At 42.5% G+C, this 15,673-nt stretch overlaps 2 protein-coding genes across 3 annotated transcripts in view; one reads left to right on the top strand and one right to left on the bottom strand.

Annotated features, from left to right (window-relative positions):
- Fastkd2 (FASTK mitochondrial RNA regulator 2) overlaps positions 1-5,227 on the bottom strand; it is a 29,712-nt gene extending 24,485 nt beyond the window's left edge. The window contains exon 1 of the mRNA XM_087903688.1: positions 5,085-5,227. The gene's annotated coding sequence lies outside the window, so the exon portion shown is untranslated. The remainder of the gene's footprint in view (positions 1-5,084) is intronic.
- A 57-nt stretch (positions 5,228-5,284) lies between these two features.
- The window catches only part of Mdh1b (malate dehydrogenase 1B), a 36,303-nt gene continuing 25,914 nt past the window's right edge, over positions 5,285-15,673 (top strand). The window contains exons 1-4 of one of the 2 annotated variants that reach the window (XM_048459199.3): positions 5,285-5,511; positions 11,053-11,165; positions 14,408-14,542; positions 14,719-14,861. In XM_048459199.3, the coding sequence (XP_048315156.1) occupies positions 5,490-5,511; positions 11,053-11,165; positions 14,408-14,542; positions 14,719-14,861 (413 nt within the window). In that variant the 5' untranslated portion in view covers positions 5,285-5,489. Of the gene's footprint in view, positions 5,512-11,052; positions 11,166-14,407; positions 14,543-14,718; positions 14,862-15,673 lie in introns of those variants that run through there. The other variant, XM_048459200.2, reaches the window with a different exon arrangement.

Raw genomic sequence — 15,673 nt, 5'->3', positions numbered from 1 at the left:
CAAAGTAGACTTCAAACTTAAAACTAAAACCAATCAAAAGAGATGGAGAAGGACACTTCATACTCATCACAGAAAAATCCATCAAGATAATGTCTCAATTCTGAATATCTATGCCCTAAATACAAGAGCAGTCACATATATAAAAGAAACATTACTGAAGCTTAAATCGCACATCAAACCGCACACACTAATAGCAGGAGACTTCAATACCCCACTCTCACCAATGGATATGTCTGTAGAGAAATAAGAGAACTAACAGATGTCATTACTCAAATGAACTTAACAAACATCTATAGAACACTTCACCCAAACACAGTAACACAGAAGAATATACCTTCTTCTCAGCAGCACCTCATGGAACCTTCTCTGAAATTGGTCAAATACACGGTAAGAAAGATACAAAAACCTCAACAGATAAAAAATGGAGTAACCCCCTGTTGCTTATCAGATCACCATGGCTTAAAGACAGAATTCAACAATAATATTAATTGCAGAAAGTCTACAAATTCATGGATATTGAACAATGCTCAACTGAATCACCCCTGGGTCAAGGAAGAAATAAAGAAATTAAAGACTTCATAGAATTTAACAAAAATGAAGGCATACATACCCAAAATATCTATGGAACACTATGAAAGCAGTGCTAAGAGGAAAGTTCATAGCACTAAGTGCCTAAAGAAAGTGGAGAAAGCTCACACTAGTGACTTAACAGCACACCTGAAAGCTCTAGAACAAAAAGAAGCAGACTCACCCAGGAGGAGTAGAAGACAGGAAATAATCAAATTGTGGGCCGAAATCAATAACATAGAAAGAAAGAGAACAGTACAAAAAAAAATTAATGAAACAAAGAGCTGGCTCTTCAAGAAAATCAACAAGATAGACAAATACTAATCCAAACTAACCAAAAGGCAGAGAAAGAATATCCAAATTAACAAAATCAGAAATGAAAGGGGGGACATAACAACAGACACTGAGAAAATTCAAAGAATCCTTCGATCTTACTTCGAAATCCTGTAGTCCACAAAATTGGGAAATCTAAAAGAAATGGACAATTTTCTGGATAGGTAATAGATACTAAAATTAAATCAAGACCAGACAAGCAACTTAAATAGACCTACAACCCCTAAGGAAATAGAAGTCATCAAAAGTCTCCAACCAAAAAAAATCCCAGAGCCAGATGGTTTCAGTGCAGATTTCTACCAGAACTTCAAAAAAGAGCTAATACCTATACTTCTCAAATTGTTCTACACAATAGACACAGAAGAAACAATCGTTACCCTGATACCCAAACAACACAAAGATTCATCAAAGAAAGTGAATTACAGACCAATCTCCCTCATAAATATTGATGCAAAAATACTCATAAAATACTAGGAAAAATGAATCAAAAAACACATCAAAAGAAGTATCCACCATGATCAAGTTGGCTTCAAACCAGAGAGGCAGGGATGGCTCAACATATGAAAATCTATTAGTGTAATCCACCACATAAATAAACTGAAAGAAAAATCCATATGATCATCCCATTAGATGATGAAAAAGCCTTTGACAAAATCTAACACACCTTCATGATAAAGGTCTTGGAGAGATCAGAAACACAAGGAACATACCTAAACATAGTAAAAGCAATATACAGCAAGCCAACAGCCAACATCAAATTAAATGGAGAGAAACTCAAAGCGATTCCACTAAAATCAGGAACACGACAAGGCTGTCCACTCTCCATATCTATGTCTATTCAGCACAGTACTAGAAGTTCTAGCTACAGTAATAAGACAACAAAAGGAAATCAAAAGGATACAAATTGGAAAGAAAGAAGTCAAACTTTGATTATTTGCAGATAATATGATAGTATGTATAAGTGACCCCAAAAATTCTACCAGGGAACTCCTATAGCTGATAAACACCTTCAATAATGTCGTAGAATACAAGACCAACTCAAAAAAATAAAAAATAAAAAATAAAAAAAGCAGTAGCCCTCCTATATACAAATGATAAAAGGCGTGAGAAAGAAATCAGAGAAACATCACACTTTACAATAGCCACAAACAACATAAAGTATCTTGGGGTAACACTAAGCAAAGAAGTAAAAGACCTGCCAAAGAAGAACTTTAAATCTCTGAAGAACGAAATCGAAGAATATACCAGAAAATGGAAAGATCTCCCATGCTCTTGTATAGGTAGGATCAATATAATAAAAATGGCAATCTTACCAAAAGCAATCTATAGATTCAATGCAATCCCCATCAAAATCCCAACACAATTCTTCACAGACCTCAAAAGAACAATACTCAACTTCATATGGAAACACAAAAAACTCAGGATAGTCAAAATAACCCTGTACAAGAAAGGAACTTCTGGAGGCATCACCATCCCTGACTTCAAACTCTATTACAGAGCTATAGTTATTAAAAATGGTATTGGCATAAAAAGACAGGTAAACCAATGTAATCAAATCAAAGACACTGATATTAATCCACACACCTATGAACACCTGATCTTTTGCAAAGAAGCTAAAATCATACAATGGAAAAAAAAGAAAGCATCTTCAACAAATGGTGCTGGCATAACTAGATGCCAACATGTAGAAGAATGTAAATAGATCCATATCTATCCCCATGCACAAAACTCAAGTCCAAATGGATCAAAGACATAAATTCAACTACAATGAATCTCATAGAAAAGAAAGTGGGAAGTACTTTTGAATGCATGGGCACAGGAGATCACTTCCTAAATATAAAACCAGTAGCAGAAACATTGAGAGCAACAATTAATAAATGGGACCTCCTGACACAGAGAATGGCTCCCACAATCAATATATCTCTTTCCTTGCTGTCCCTTTCTGTCCTTCCCCCATCTCGACCATCCTATTCCCTCATGTTCTGTTCTTCCCTCCCCTTTCCCCCCAACAGGCTACCAATGTTCTTAGGAAATATTATCTATTTCCCCTTCCCCCATGGATCCATGTATGTCTGTCTTAAGATTCTCCTTGCTCCCCAGCTTCTCTGGAGTTGTGGACTGTAACTTCTGAAAGGCAAAAGACGCAGTCAATAAGACAAAACAGCAGCCTACAGAATAGGAAAAGATCATCACGAACCCCATATTGAACAGAGGACTGTTCCCCAAAATATATAAAGAACTCAAGAAACTAGACGTTAAAATACCAAATAATCCAATTTAAAAAAAAATGGGGTAACAGATCTAAACAAAGAATTCTCAACAGATCTCAAATGGCTGAAAGACACTTAAGGAATTTCTCAGCATCCTTAGCCACCAAGAAAATTCAAATCGAAACAACTCTGAGATACCATCTTACACCAGTCAGAATGGCTAAGATCAAAATTACCAATGATAGCTTATGCTGGAGAGGAAGAGGGGTAAAGGGACACTCCTCCATTGCTGGTGGGAGTGCAAACTTGTACAGTCACTTTGGAAAACAGTATGTCAATTTCTCAGAAAAATGGAACTCAAAGATCCAGCAACACAACTCTTGGATATATAACCAAAGGATGCAGACCCATACCACAAGGACATGTGCTCAACTATGTTCATAGAAGCATTGTTCATAACAGCCAGAACCTGAAAACAACTTAGATGCCCCTCAACTGAAAGATGGATAAAGAAAATATGATACATTCACACAGTGGAGTAAAAAAAAAAATGGTGTCTTGAAATTTGCATGCAAATGGATGAAACTAGATAAAAAAAAAAAAAACATCCTGGGTGAGGTAACCCCGACCCAGAAAGACAAGCACAGTTTGTACTCACTCATAAGTGGATATTAGATGCAAAGCAAAGGATAATCAGCCTATAGTCCATGACCCCGGAGAAGCTGGGGAACAAGGAGAACACTAAGAGAAACAGACATGGATCCCTGCGGGAAGGGGAAATAGACAAGAACTCCTGAGAAAATTGGAAGCTTGGGTTTGGAGACAAGGGGGGTAGAAGGGGAGGGAGGAGGAGAACATGAGGGAATGGAATGATTGAGATGGAGGGGGGAGCAAGGAAAGAGATATCTTGATTGTGGGAGCCATTATGGGGCTAGCAAGAAACCTGGCACCAGGAATACACAAGGATGACACCAGGTAAGATCCTAAGCAATAGTGGAGAAGGTGCCTGAACTGGCCTTCCCCTGCAATCAGATTGATAACTACCTTAATTGTCATCACAGAACCTTCAGCCAGCAACTGATGGAAACAGATGCAGAGATCCACAGCTAAGCTCTGGGTCGAGCTTCCAGAGACCAGTCGAAGAAAGGGAGGAACAATAATTTGAGCAAAGGGGTCAAGACCGTGATGGGGGAACCCATAGAAACAACTGACCTGAGCTAGAGGAACCTGCATAGGACCGAACCCACTCTAAATGTGGGTGACAGATGTGTGGTGGCAGTAGGTCCAGGATTTATCCCTGGCGCTTGAACTAGCTTTTTGGAGCCCATTCCTTTTGGAGGGACATTTTGCTCAGCCTAAAGTTATGGGGGGGGGGGGGCTTGGTCCTGCCTCAAAGTGATGTATCAGACTTCGTTTACTCCCCATGGGAAGACTTACCCTCTCTGAGAGGTGGATAGGGGATGGGGTGGGGAGTGAAAGGAGGGGAGGGAGTGAGAACTGGGATAGGTATGTAAAATGAGAAAAGATCATTCTTTAAAAATTAATTAATTAATTAAAGAAGAAAGAAAGAAAATGTACTTGGACAGAAAGAAATGAAAACGACCGAGCGCAGATGGCTCACCCCTTTAATTCTAGCACTCGGGAGGCAGAGGCAGGCTCCCTGTGCGTTGGAGGCCAGCCAGGTCTACAGAGTGAGTTCCAGGACAGGCGGGTTTCTACACAGAGAAACCCTGACTCGAGGGGAAAAAAGCAAAACAAAACTTAAACGATGTTCTCCGTGCTTAAAACGCTACAATCAGTAAGCCTCATCAAGATCCCGAAACCGGACTCGGCGTCCTTCCTCAACTGGGCCATCCAGCATCAATACACCACCCTAAACTTAAGATCGAAGTCACTTCTAAAACTTTTCTCTACCCAATAAAAAGACTACCACGATACCGCCCACGATCCTGCTTATGCTCACTACTCACTCACCATAGAACGGTAACCCCTGGCTACACATGGGCGCAGCCATGACAGTTCCCCTTAAAGCCGCGTCTGGAACAGTCTACGGATTCCTGTATAGGTCAAAAAGCCTAAGTTCGCGGCAGCCGTAGACGGCCACGTGTTGGGGGGGCACTCCCAGAAGAACGGTTTCTCTTCTCGGATGAAGAGATAGACCCTAGACCATGCAAGAGTCTCCGTAAGAGGCCACGGAGCTTATAAAGAGCATGTATGGTTGTTTCTATAAACTTAACACGCTCAAGAAGTAACTTTGAACTTGCCACTGGCAGAGTGGCAGCTTCTAAGAGCGCCTGCGCCACTTTTAGTGCGGAGGCGCGGTTGCCAGGCAACCGAGACGCCGATGTCCCAGACTCTAGGTCTTGCTAGATAGAGATCATGGCCAAGTTCGTGATCGCAGGTGAGTTCTTCTCCAGTTTCCCACAGCCGATAATCAGCCTTGTTAACTGCCTTCTATTCCGCGGCCCATCCTCTGATGGATCACCTCAAGCTGTTAGGCAGTTGCGGTGTGCCAAACTCTAACGAGCACTGGGGACATGGTGGGGAAAAATCTTCATCTTTGCCCTTGGCGAGCTTTAATTTCCACGGGGGCACAAACATATAGAGAATTATTTTTGATCTGCTGTGATTAATGCAATGAGGGAGAGGTGCACAGGCCTCTGGGCGAATATATTCTTAATGTGGGGTGTGGGATAGAGAATGGATGGACACAAGGAACCGAGCGGAAGAAACTGTTAAAGGAACTAGCCCAGATAAGGGCTAATGGAGGAACTGGATGCGGGAGTATGGCAGGACATGGGGTTAGACTTACAAAATAGAAACGAGATTCTTGTATCTTACAAACACCTGGCGGGGGGGGATGTTTGAACTAAATCTTGAACACAAAGAAGTGTCATTGAAAGAATTTAAGTAATATAGTGTCAATGAATTAATGAATTTGCGTTTTTCAAAAACTCGTCTCCGCAGCCAGAAACAACACCACCACCTAATGCAGCAGGATGCTTACTGTGTTTCTGCCTCCTCCCTTCTCCCCGAGTTGTTTCAAAGAGCTCACGGCTGTTCTACCTCTAGTCCTTCATTCCACTCAATCTGGCTTCTACTTTGGTCTTATATGCAAACTTTTTTTTCGCAATCACCAATGGTCTTAGTTTATTTTGTGGTATACACCAGAGAAGACGGCTCGGACTTGGGTGTAAGCCAACAGAAAGTCTTTATTAGCCCTCTGGCAACTACACTAGGTATTCTGGATCCCAGTGTAGCCCTGAGTCTTTCTCAGGGTCAGCTTTTAGGCACAAAACCATGTTCTGGGCTGACATACTTCAGTTAGCAAGAACAGTTTGCCAGAAGCAGAACTATAGAAGCCAAAAGGCGAGGTTAATACATTTAGAGACTTCTCCAGAAGTATAAGACTTCGATGGAGTAGGCCTTTGTTTTAGTTTTGGCCGGTGGTGCTGTCTACCTGCTGAGGTTTACAGCCTGAATGGTGCTCCCATCATGGAGTCAGTTGTGCTAAGGTCTGGAGCCCTGTTCCATGTTGACCTCTTTGTTACACTGGACACAACTGATCTTTACCATCTCCTTGCAAGTACTTTTTTTTGCTTCACTACCCCTTCAGATAAATATTTTTAGCACTAGAAGACTGGATGGTAGGAATACAGTAGAAAAGTTTCATGGAGTTTTGTATGTAACAGTAACAGAGGAGCGTTCTAGAGGGAGAGGGGGCAGACAACATCTTAGTCAGGGCTTCCAGAGGGGCGGGGCAGAGGACCTTCCTAGTCAGGACTTCCAGAGAGAGAGGGGGCAGAGGACCTTCCTAGTCAGGACTTTCAGAGAGAGAGGGGGCAGAGCACCTTCCTAGTCAGGGCTTCCAGAGAAAGAGGGGGCAGAGGACCTTCCTAATCAGGGCTTCCAGGGAACACAGGACAGAGGACCTTCCTAGTCAGGGCTTCCAGAGAGAGAGGGGGCAGAGCACCTTCCTAGTCAGGGCTTCCAGAGGGGCGGGGCAGAGGACCTTCCTAATCAGGGCTTCCAGAGGAGGGGCAGCAGAGGACCTTACTAGTCAGGGCTTCCAGAGGGAGAGGTGGTTAAGCAGATTACTGAACAATCAGCTACCAAGCAAAGACGATACAGGAAGAAACAGAATAATTTGTGTGGCTAACACCTGGGAACAGTACTGGAGTCTGTGGAGCTTACAAAGACAGTGTATGGTTGTGCACAGAAACCCAATGCACTCAGGTAGTAACTTAGAACTGCTAGCTCTTCTGAGTGTAGCACATCTTTTCTCTGTCCCACCCACTCCTTCCCCCAAAAAACAACATGGAGGTTTGTTATCAATTATGAAAGCTTGGCCTTAATTTCGGCTTGTTTCTAACTAGCTCTTCTAACTTAAATTAACCCATATTCTTTAACCTAGTTCCTTCCAGGACCTTGTTACCACATCTCCATTTTGCCCATCTTGCGTCTTTTGCCACTGGCTTGAGACTCTGCCTTTCTTCTTCCCAGAGCTCTCTCTGTCTAGAACTTTCTGCGATACCTCCTGCCTAGCTATTGACCACTAGGCTTTTTATCAAGCCAACCACAGTGACACAACTTCACACAGTGTAAAGGAATGTTCCACAATATCTGAGAGCACTTGGTGGTGCAGATGCCAGAGAACCACGAAGCCACGGTCCCGGTCCCTAGGTCTGGTGGTAACTGAGAGGATTTGGTAAGCATCCACTTGAAATGAGTGGAGTGGGACTGGAAGGAAGGGTGCAGGGAAGAGTGTCCTAAGCTGAAGGCAGAGGGAGACAATGCTGATCCTCCAGAGGAACAACCCATAGTTTAGACTTTGACCAAAGTACCTGGAAAGTTTTCCATAAAGATATAAGGCAATGTAATTTTTATCTTATCTGAGTGTTGTGGATGCAACAAGAGGACAGTCAGAAGATTGGAGCGAGTGCAGGAAGCAACAACGAGTTTAGCGTTGTGGTCAATATGAATGGAGAAAAACAAATAGACGAAGGAATGACCTGAGAGACAAAGATCACTACGTGAGCACAGAAGATAGAGGAAAGCTTAGAGTCCTAGACAGGGGACATCTAGGTAGAGCGGGGTTATCTGAAAAACTTCCATCAGAAGAATAAGTTTAATAATCTAGGTACTCGTAGAACTTTCTCTCTTTTGAGACAGAGTCTCGCTATGTAGCCCTGGATGATTTGAGGCTGGGCTCAAATTCTATCTCTTCCTCCAGAGTGCTGGAATTAAAGGTATACACCACTGCACCCAACTACCCCTGATATTCTTAAATAAGGAGATGGGTTGACATAACTACCCTAGGAGATTTAGGACTTAGAATTGAAATGGTACACATGAAATAATTATTGTCAGCTGCACTGATTAAGCCAGTAAAAGTTTTTAGTTCTTTTATTAATGGCTAGAATAACAGTGGTTTCGTGACTGAAAAGCCTCCTGGTACCCGAGCTCAGGGGTACAGCATTGTTAAAGGCAAAACCTACAAAGACTATAATTTATGTCAAAGTTAGGTAAGAGTAGAGTATTGCTGAAAAACTCATTCCTGGCAGAGCTTAGTAATTACTTCAGACACACCGTGACAATTATTTTTAAATGATGTCTTTTTTAGTTAATTTAAATTATGTTAATTACTTTGATTAATACATCCAGAACATGGTCAAGGACACACAAATCTCAAATGTGTTGCCAAGGCAGACACAACTATTCAGGGGATGGGGCGCTTGAGGAATGGAGGGCTGAGAACTGTTAAACAAACCCAATAAGGTGCTTGTTATCTCAGTCATTTCAGAACGGAATCCAAGCGCCTGTGACACATGCAGAAAGAGATGGTGGAACGTGGGAAAGTGCAGGCGTCTAGATAAGACACTGTGCTTGAGATAGGAATAGATTGCTACTTGAAAAAAAGGAACTTGGCCAACAAAATATACAGAAAAAGTATAAAAATATGTGTTTTGCAGAACGGTACCATTCAATGGATTCATGAGGAAACAGGAACTTACACAGTATGGAAAAGACTAGCCAGAGATTTAGAAGGAAAACCTGCGGAGTATACCATGGTGCGCTCCAGGTTTTACTCCACAGGAAGTGAAAACAGGCAAGACTGATAAACACTACCAGGGCCAAGGAGAAAGTCAAAAACTGCTTATTGTATTAAGGACCTCAGGGTTCTTAATTTTTTATATTTAACATATTTAGTTTAATAAAATTTATAATATATTACATTGCACCTTTTATAAAATATGAAGTATAATTATGTAAAAATATGTAATTTATACTTAATACAATTTCCTTCCTGGAAATTGTGAGAGATGCTAGGTTATAGTGGAATAATAAATGAATGAAAATATAAGAGCCAAGGACGGAGGATTTTTTTAAATATTCATTTATTATGTATACAATATTCTGTCTACGTATGCCTTCAGACCAGAAGAGGGCACCAGACCTCATTGCAGATGGTTGTGAGCCACCATGTGGTTGCTGGGATTTGAACTCAGGACCTTCGGAAGAGCAGGCAATTCTCTTAACCACTGAACCATTTCTCTAGCCCCCAGATGGAGGATTTTTTTAAAGAAGTTTTAATAGAAAGGGAAGAGGAGACATTGACTTATTGTTTCGGGAGGAGAAAGTGAAGTTTAAGTTGAATGCATTTTAAAAATCTTTGAAAGGAGACACTAGAAACATAAAAGAAAAAAAGCGTCTAATGGGGTGGGAATAGTTTGTTGAGCAAGCCTTCCAAGAAGACAAAAGCAGGAGTCAGAGCACAAGTGGACCCCTTTCCTTTGGAAGCTTCTCCATTCTTTATATCCACCTCCCCATTATTTTCTCAGTGATGTCTGAGCAGAAGGAATCCAGATTCAGAAAAGGCAGGTAATTGAGGTCATCCAGGGTGCAGGGCTTTTACAAGCTAACTTCCCAGGAAATGGACAGGATAGTTAAACGTGAGCCATAAAGTGGGTTTGAAGTAATTAACAATGGATTTGAACTAGACAGACAGGTGTTGAGAAGGACTGATGTTGAGGGGCTTGTGAGGTTGAGGAAGGATGCTCCCTCCACAGGAGCTACTGCACTTAGCCTGTCTTCCTAAACTCACATCCACCCACTCTCTTGGGGTGGTTTAACTTCCTATGTGGTCCTTACTGCAAAATGTGCGCCTGCAGCTGTCCCTTGGCACCTGCACCTCAGGTTGGCTCAGACACTCTCCCACTCTTATACGCCCACATGCCCTGCCTGTCCTTCCTAATGCACTTGTCTGAACAGCTCACCCATGATTTCTCTCAAATAAGGTCAGCCAAGAAATAGAAGTTAGCTCCAGACGTGTCCTTCCTCCTCAGCTTCCCCACAGTTCTGGACCGTATGTCAAATTTAGAGGGGCTGTATTTCCACTCCTTACCTCAGACTTTACCTTCCAGTGTTGGTTTTTGGTTTTATGTGTGTAGTCAGGGGAGGGGAGCATGCAGAGGTTAAAGGAGAACTTACAAGAGTTGCTTCTCTCCTTCTACTATGTGTGTCCTGGAGATCAAACTCACGTCATCAGGTTTAGTGGTAAGTTCCTTTATCAGTTGAGCCGTCTTCATGGACCCTGGAGTGGCTTCTAATGAGTAGTTCACTGTTGGTATTAGTATGCCATGCTGAAATAGTATGCTACAGTTTCTTATGTGGTAGAGCAGAGTACTAGAGGAGAGTAAATATTTAAAACATTCTCTTTTCCACAACATTTTATTATGTAAGATCCTTATCGATGAAATACTTCTTATTTTTATTAATATAACAAAAACTAGAGGTTTGTGTTATAGAAGGTTATTTTGTAATTTTGTTATAAAATTATATTATGGCCATGATACATTCTCTAAGTGTCTGGCAACTCCGGATAACAGCATGACAATTTGTGTGTGTCAAAAGAAAGCTTAGTTAATTTGAACTCTTCTAGGCAAAGCAAACTGCCCATACTATGCCAAGGCAGAACTCCTGGCAGACTATTTGCAAAAGAATCTTCCAGATTTTCGGATTTTCAAAATCACACAGCATCCTGATGTGTGGGAGGTAAGAACCTTTACAATTATTAAATGTGTTTATGCGAGAAAGAGTTCTACTTTGATAAAATACTTGCTAGTGTATCGTTTGGGCTTCTGATGATGGCTGTATTCTGATGACGATGTGTTAATGGCATTTGGATACTAGTAAAAAGGAGGTCCTACTTATCAGCCTCAAATCATGTTCTTTTCTCATACCTAATAGCACAAAGGAGACTCCAATAAGTGGGATAAATGTGCTGATTCCACCCCAACCCTACCAAGAAAACAGGTAGTTCGTGTTTAGCGTGCACTACTTAGCTTTTTCTTTCTCTTCACACGGAGTCATATTGGGATGAGGACCTATTTGAGATATCCGTGTCTGTGACTGTGTCGCTCCCTGAACAGACTCTTAAGGTGGAGATTTTGAAGATGGAGACTTACTGGAAATTGCTCTTAGGACATCCTGGGAGGAAATGAAGATGAAGGCAGCCGCATTAGGCGAAGTGGGGGGAGCTACAATATAGCCACAGCAGAGGCATCAACGGGTCCTCCAGAGCGTGCTGGGGATCCCTTCAAAGGCATCCCATGCTGAAGGCAGGTAGCGAGCATCAACCAGTCACCTGACGTGCACTGCCCCAAGGAAGGGGGCTTACAGTTACTTAGTCAAGGGGAATTTCTTTAGCTGAGGTCAGTCCTAGAAAGAAACTCAGCAGTTAACACTGGCCTCTGATATCTCTAGTGACTGAGGCCACAAATGCCTTGGTTATTGGAGGGAAGGAACCTGGACTATGCATGACTGTCTGCTACAGTCCACCGCTGTGCCTCTAAATTCATGTGCTCCATTAAGGAAATTCACAGCATCCGGTAACAGCTCTACCGGGATTAAGATCAAGATCTTTCCCTGGGAAGACTTTATTAAGGGAAGGGCTGTTAATGAACTGTATTCCCCATTGCACATGGTTTCAGAGCCAAACTTGTGCTCATCTCTCTTCCCTGCCATCCATTAGAGGTCTCCCTCTTCTGCTCTAGGCCACTTGTTAGGTGTGATGGCCTACTTCTGTATACTTAAGGGATGTGAGCCCCAGTCCATTTGAAAGACACAACTATTACACTTTGCCCCTTGTATGGTCAAAGGTGAGCATAGCATCGCCAAAGATGCTCAAATTATAACCTGGATGTTAAATATGTTTTACTCTGGGTGGTAGCTGTTGTACATTCTCCCGATTAGCAGGCCCGGTTACCCCTTAATAACAACAGCTTCTTTCTTTGCCTGCTGGTCTCTCATCTCACTGTGACCATTGTCAGCTATAGCTTGAGGATGGGATTCTTCTTGTCCCTCTGCCAGAAGAGCTCCTCTTCAGACTTTTAAAACCTTTCAACTCACACAGACTAGAGTAAAAGAAAAATTGGGGAAGCATAAATTCTCCGATGCCCCTGGGAATGATGGTGAACAAGGTCTCTCTTAATTCTGCCCCTTGGTTCCTGAATTCTAAGTAGTCTTTCTAATGGGTGGAAAGATTACACTCACATATTACATTTTATGACAGGGAGGAGCAGGACCATCCTTGTCAGGTGCAGTCTTCTAGCTGGTGTCCGCAGTTTTGCTGGCCTGCCCTGCCCCTCTATCAAGCTTGGTGATGTATGATACACTACTGATATGCTCAGCACTGCACCCCTTTTCTTATAAAACAATCCCCCTGGCTCACAGATATGTGCAGGACCTAGAGTTGGCAGGTCAAGCATTTCCTAAGTCTCTGGCAGGGTTTCTGCTGAAAGCCCTACAAGCAGGGAAGGGCATTGCCTTCCCAACACATATGCTGATTTCAATCTGGGCAGATCGTTTGCCTTTATATTGTGAAGAGAAGCAGAGTCTTCTGGTTTTCACAGAGCCAGTTTTGATGTCCTCAAAGGATGGTGCCGTCATTAAATTCTAGCACTGGTCTTTGTCGCTGGCTCACTGATCCTTTAACCATGGCAAGAACTACCTAGGGTTTGAAGACTATAGGCCCTTCTCTTGAATTCTTGCCTCATTTCTTGAGACTGTCCAAGTCATCACGTCTGTGGCGCTGGCCAGTATTCCTCTTAAGCTGATACTCTCTAGTGAACATTTCCACATGCTCTGGACCTCCATATCTTATCATCCCAGTTAACAGCCACACAAGGTTCCTTTTATTTTCGGTGTGTTTCTTGTGACTCTAGTGAATTAAGCATTGTCTGGCCCCCCAAAATGTGGTTGATTCCCACACCCTGTGTCCACTAGCCTTTTGAAATTAGTTAACTTAGGTATTTGTTTATTTTGTGGTAAGGCCTGCATGTGCTAAGATGTAAGGGAAGGTGAGGGAATATTTTGCTGAGTCAGTTCTATTCTTTGACTATGCAGGTCCCAGAAATGGAATTCAGTTGGTCAGGCTTGGTGGCAATCACTTTAACCCAAAGAGTAATCTCACCGGTGAGCCATGCTCTACAGCTTTGGCCTCTGCTTCCCCTATCCTCCTTGGCAGGTTTACTATTTCTACATTATTTGAGTCATCATTTTCTCCAAACTTCTGACTGCCTGTCAAGTAACATACTACCACTGTATTCTGGGGTCTCCACGGAGGTGTGCCCTCCCAAACTGCAGAAGAGTGAGCCGCACTGAAGAAATCTTCCTGCTGATCATTAGGTTCCGTTCCATATTCAGGGCTCAGTGAATTCAGTCCTATACATTCTTCCAGGGCCTGAAAGAGCGTTGGCATATTCTCCTTGGAACAGTCTCTTGGAGTAGATTACAAGCCAAGTGGTACAGTACTTAGAGAGGCTGTGTTGGAAATCTCTGTCTTCTTGCTTTGGAATGAAATGAGAACACGGACATCTTCAGAACTAACTAGAAATAGAACTCGTTTGTGAGATGGCCTCAGTATACGTGCCTCCAGTGGTGGGGCTTTAGGACCACTCAGTTGTACCTTACCGATAAGAACGCTGTCTTCCCAGCTTCTCAGGTGTTACCATTAGTCCTGACTGACCTGAAGTTCCTATACGGACCAGGCTGACCTGGAACTCACAGGGATCCATCTGCCTTTGCTTCCCCAGTGATACAATTAAAGTCATGAGCAACCAGGCTCACCACCATTTTCTATGTTTATATTTTACCATTTGAAGTAATCTAAATGTATTATGCACACATAGTAGCATTAAAAGCAAGCTGATCCTTTGTTGTCTAAATCCAACAATACTGAACTGAATTCTTAGGCAGATTTAATATATGACTTTTATTGGAATATTTTTCCACAGGAGTGGCTAGAAGACATTTGTGAAAAGAATAAATGGGACCACAGAACCTCCCCCATTATCTGGAGAGAGCTACTGGACCGTGGAGGCAAGGGCTTGCTTTTGGGAGGGTACAATGAGTTCCTGGAACACGCCCAGGTATGGGACTGCGTTGCTTCTCTGCTCACACGTGCTTCTCTTAACATTACATTGTACTTCGAATGTCTTACTACCTAAGCCATTGCATCATTTTTCTCCTCGTCTGTTTTCTGTTCTTGTCTTTGTCTGAAAATGTTCTGTTCTCTGAGGTTGAGCTTTTCTCTTCTGATATTTAGCTGTACTATGGTGTCACTTCCAGCATGACAACGGACCTGATGATGGTCATTGCTAAAGAGAACCTGGAGGCACATGTACAAGAAGAGGTGGAAAAAAGAACCCTGAAAGATCTCATCAGCCCCCTGCAGGTCTGGATTGCCAGGTGAAGCACCAGGATTTAGGAGTCTGGGTTTTTATTTTTTAGAAAGGACAGTGGGATGGGATTGATTGAATAATGGAAGAACACCAAAAAAGGTTCAAGATGCATGTGTGTGTATGATTGTGTTCACAGGTCTGGGTTGGTGCATGTACACGAGTTTCTCTATCCTTCAACATCCATCCCCGTGTGATTTAGGATGCATATGTGTACATGTCTTCACATGTTCTAAACCAGCTTTGCTGGCGGGTGTCCTCTGATCATTGCTCCCTCCCTCTTCCCTACCTGCTGGATTCTCATGGTTCTTACTCGTGCACTCATGCAATGCTGATCCCCAAAGTCTTCCTTTTCTCCTTCACAAGTGTCCTTCTCGTTGTCCTCACTTGTCACTTCTTCTTTTTCCATCTCTGCCCTCTCTCTTCGTTGTTCTTTCTCTCTGAGTTTCCATTCCCTCTAATTCACATTGTCCTTCTTGCAATATGTGGTACCGTAACATACACCTGCTTTAAGGAAGCATGTAAAATTAAGGAAAACTACAAACACTGAAAAGATTCAGAAATTGTACATAGATATCCATGACCCTCTCCAAAATAAAGAACTGAAATGGATATCACCTCTGCGTCCTCCCCAAGTCCACCAAGAGTAGTAGATGTTCTCAGATGCAATTTCTGACTTGCCACAGTTGATCATCACTGAAACAGAAGAGCCAGGTACAGTTAGTTTCAGATAGAGAGAACATTCTGTGCTTACCCTCGCTGTTTCAGTAAAGGCTTTTCTTTATGAGACTGTGGGAAAGAGTCTGCCCAAAGAAAGGCATT

This window comes from Myodes glareolus, chromosome 1 (assembly GCF_982192425.1).
Source record: "Myodes glareolus chromosome 1, mMyoGla1.1, whole genome shotgun sequence".
Classification (NCBI taxonomy): domain Eukaryota; kingdom Metazoa; phylum Chordata; class Mammalia; order Rodentia; family Cricetidae; genus Myodes; species Myodes glareolus.
The sequence above is the reverse complement of the archived record's forward strand: the minus strand, read 5'-3'. Positions and strand labels throughout refer to the sequence as shown.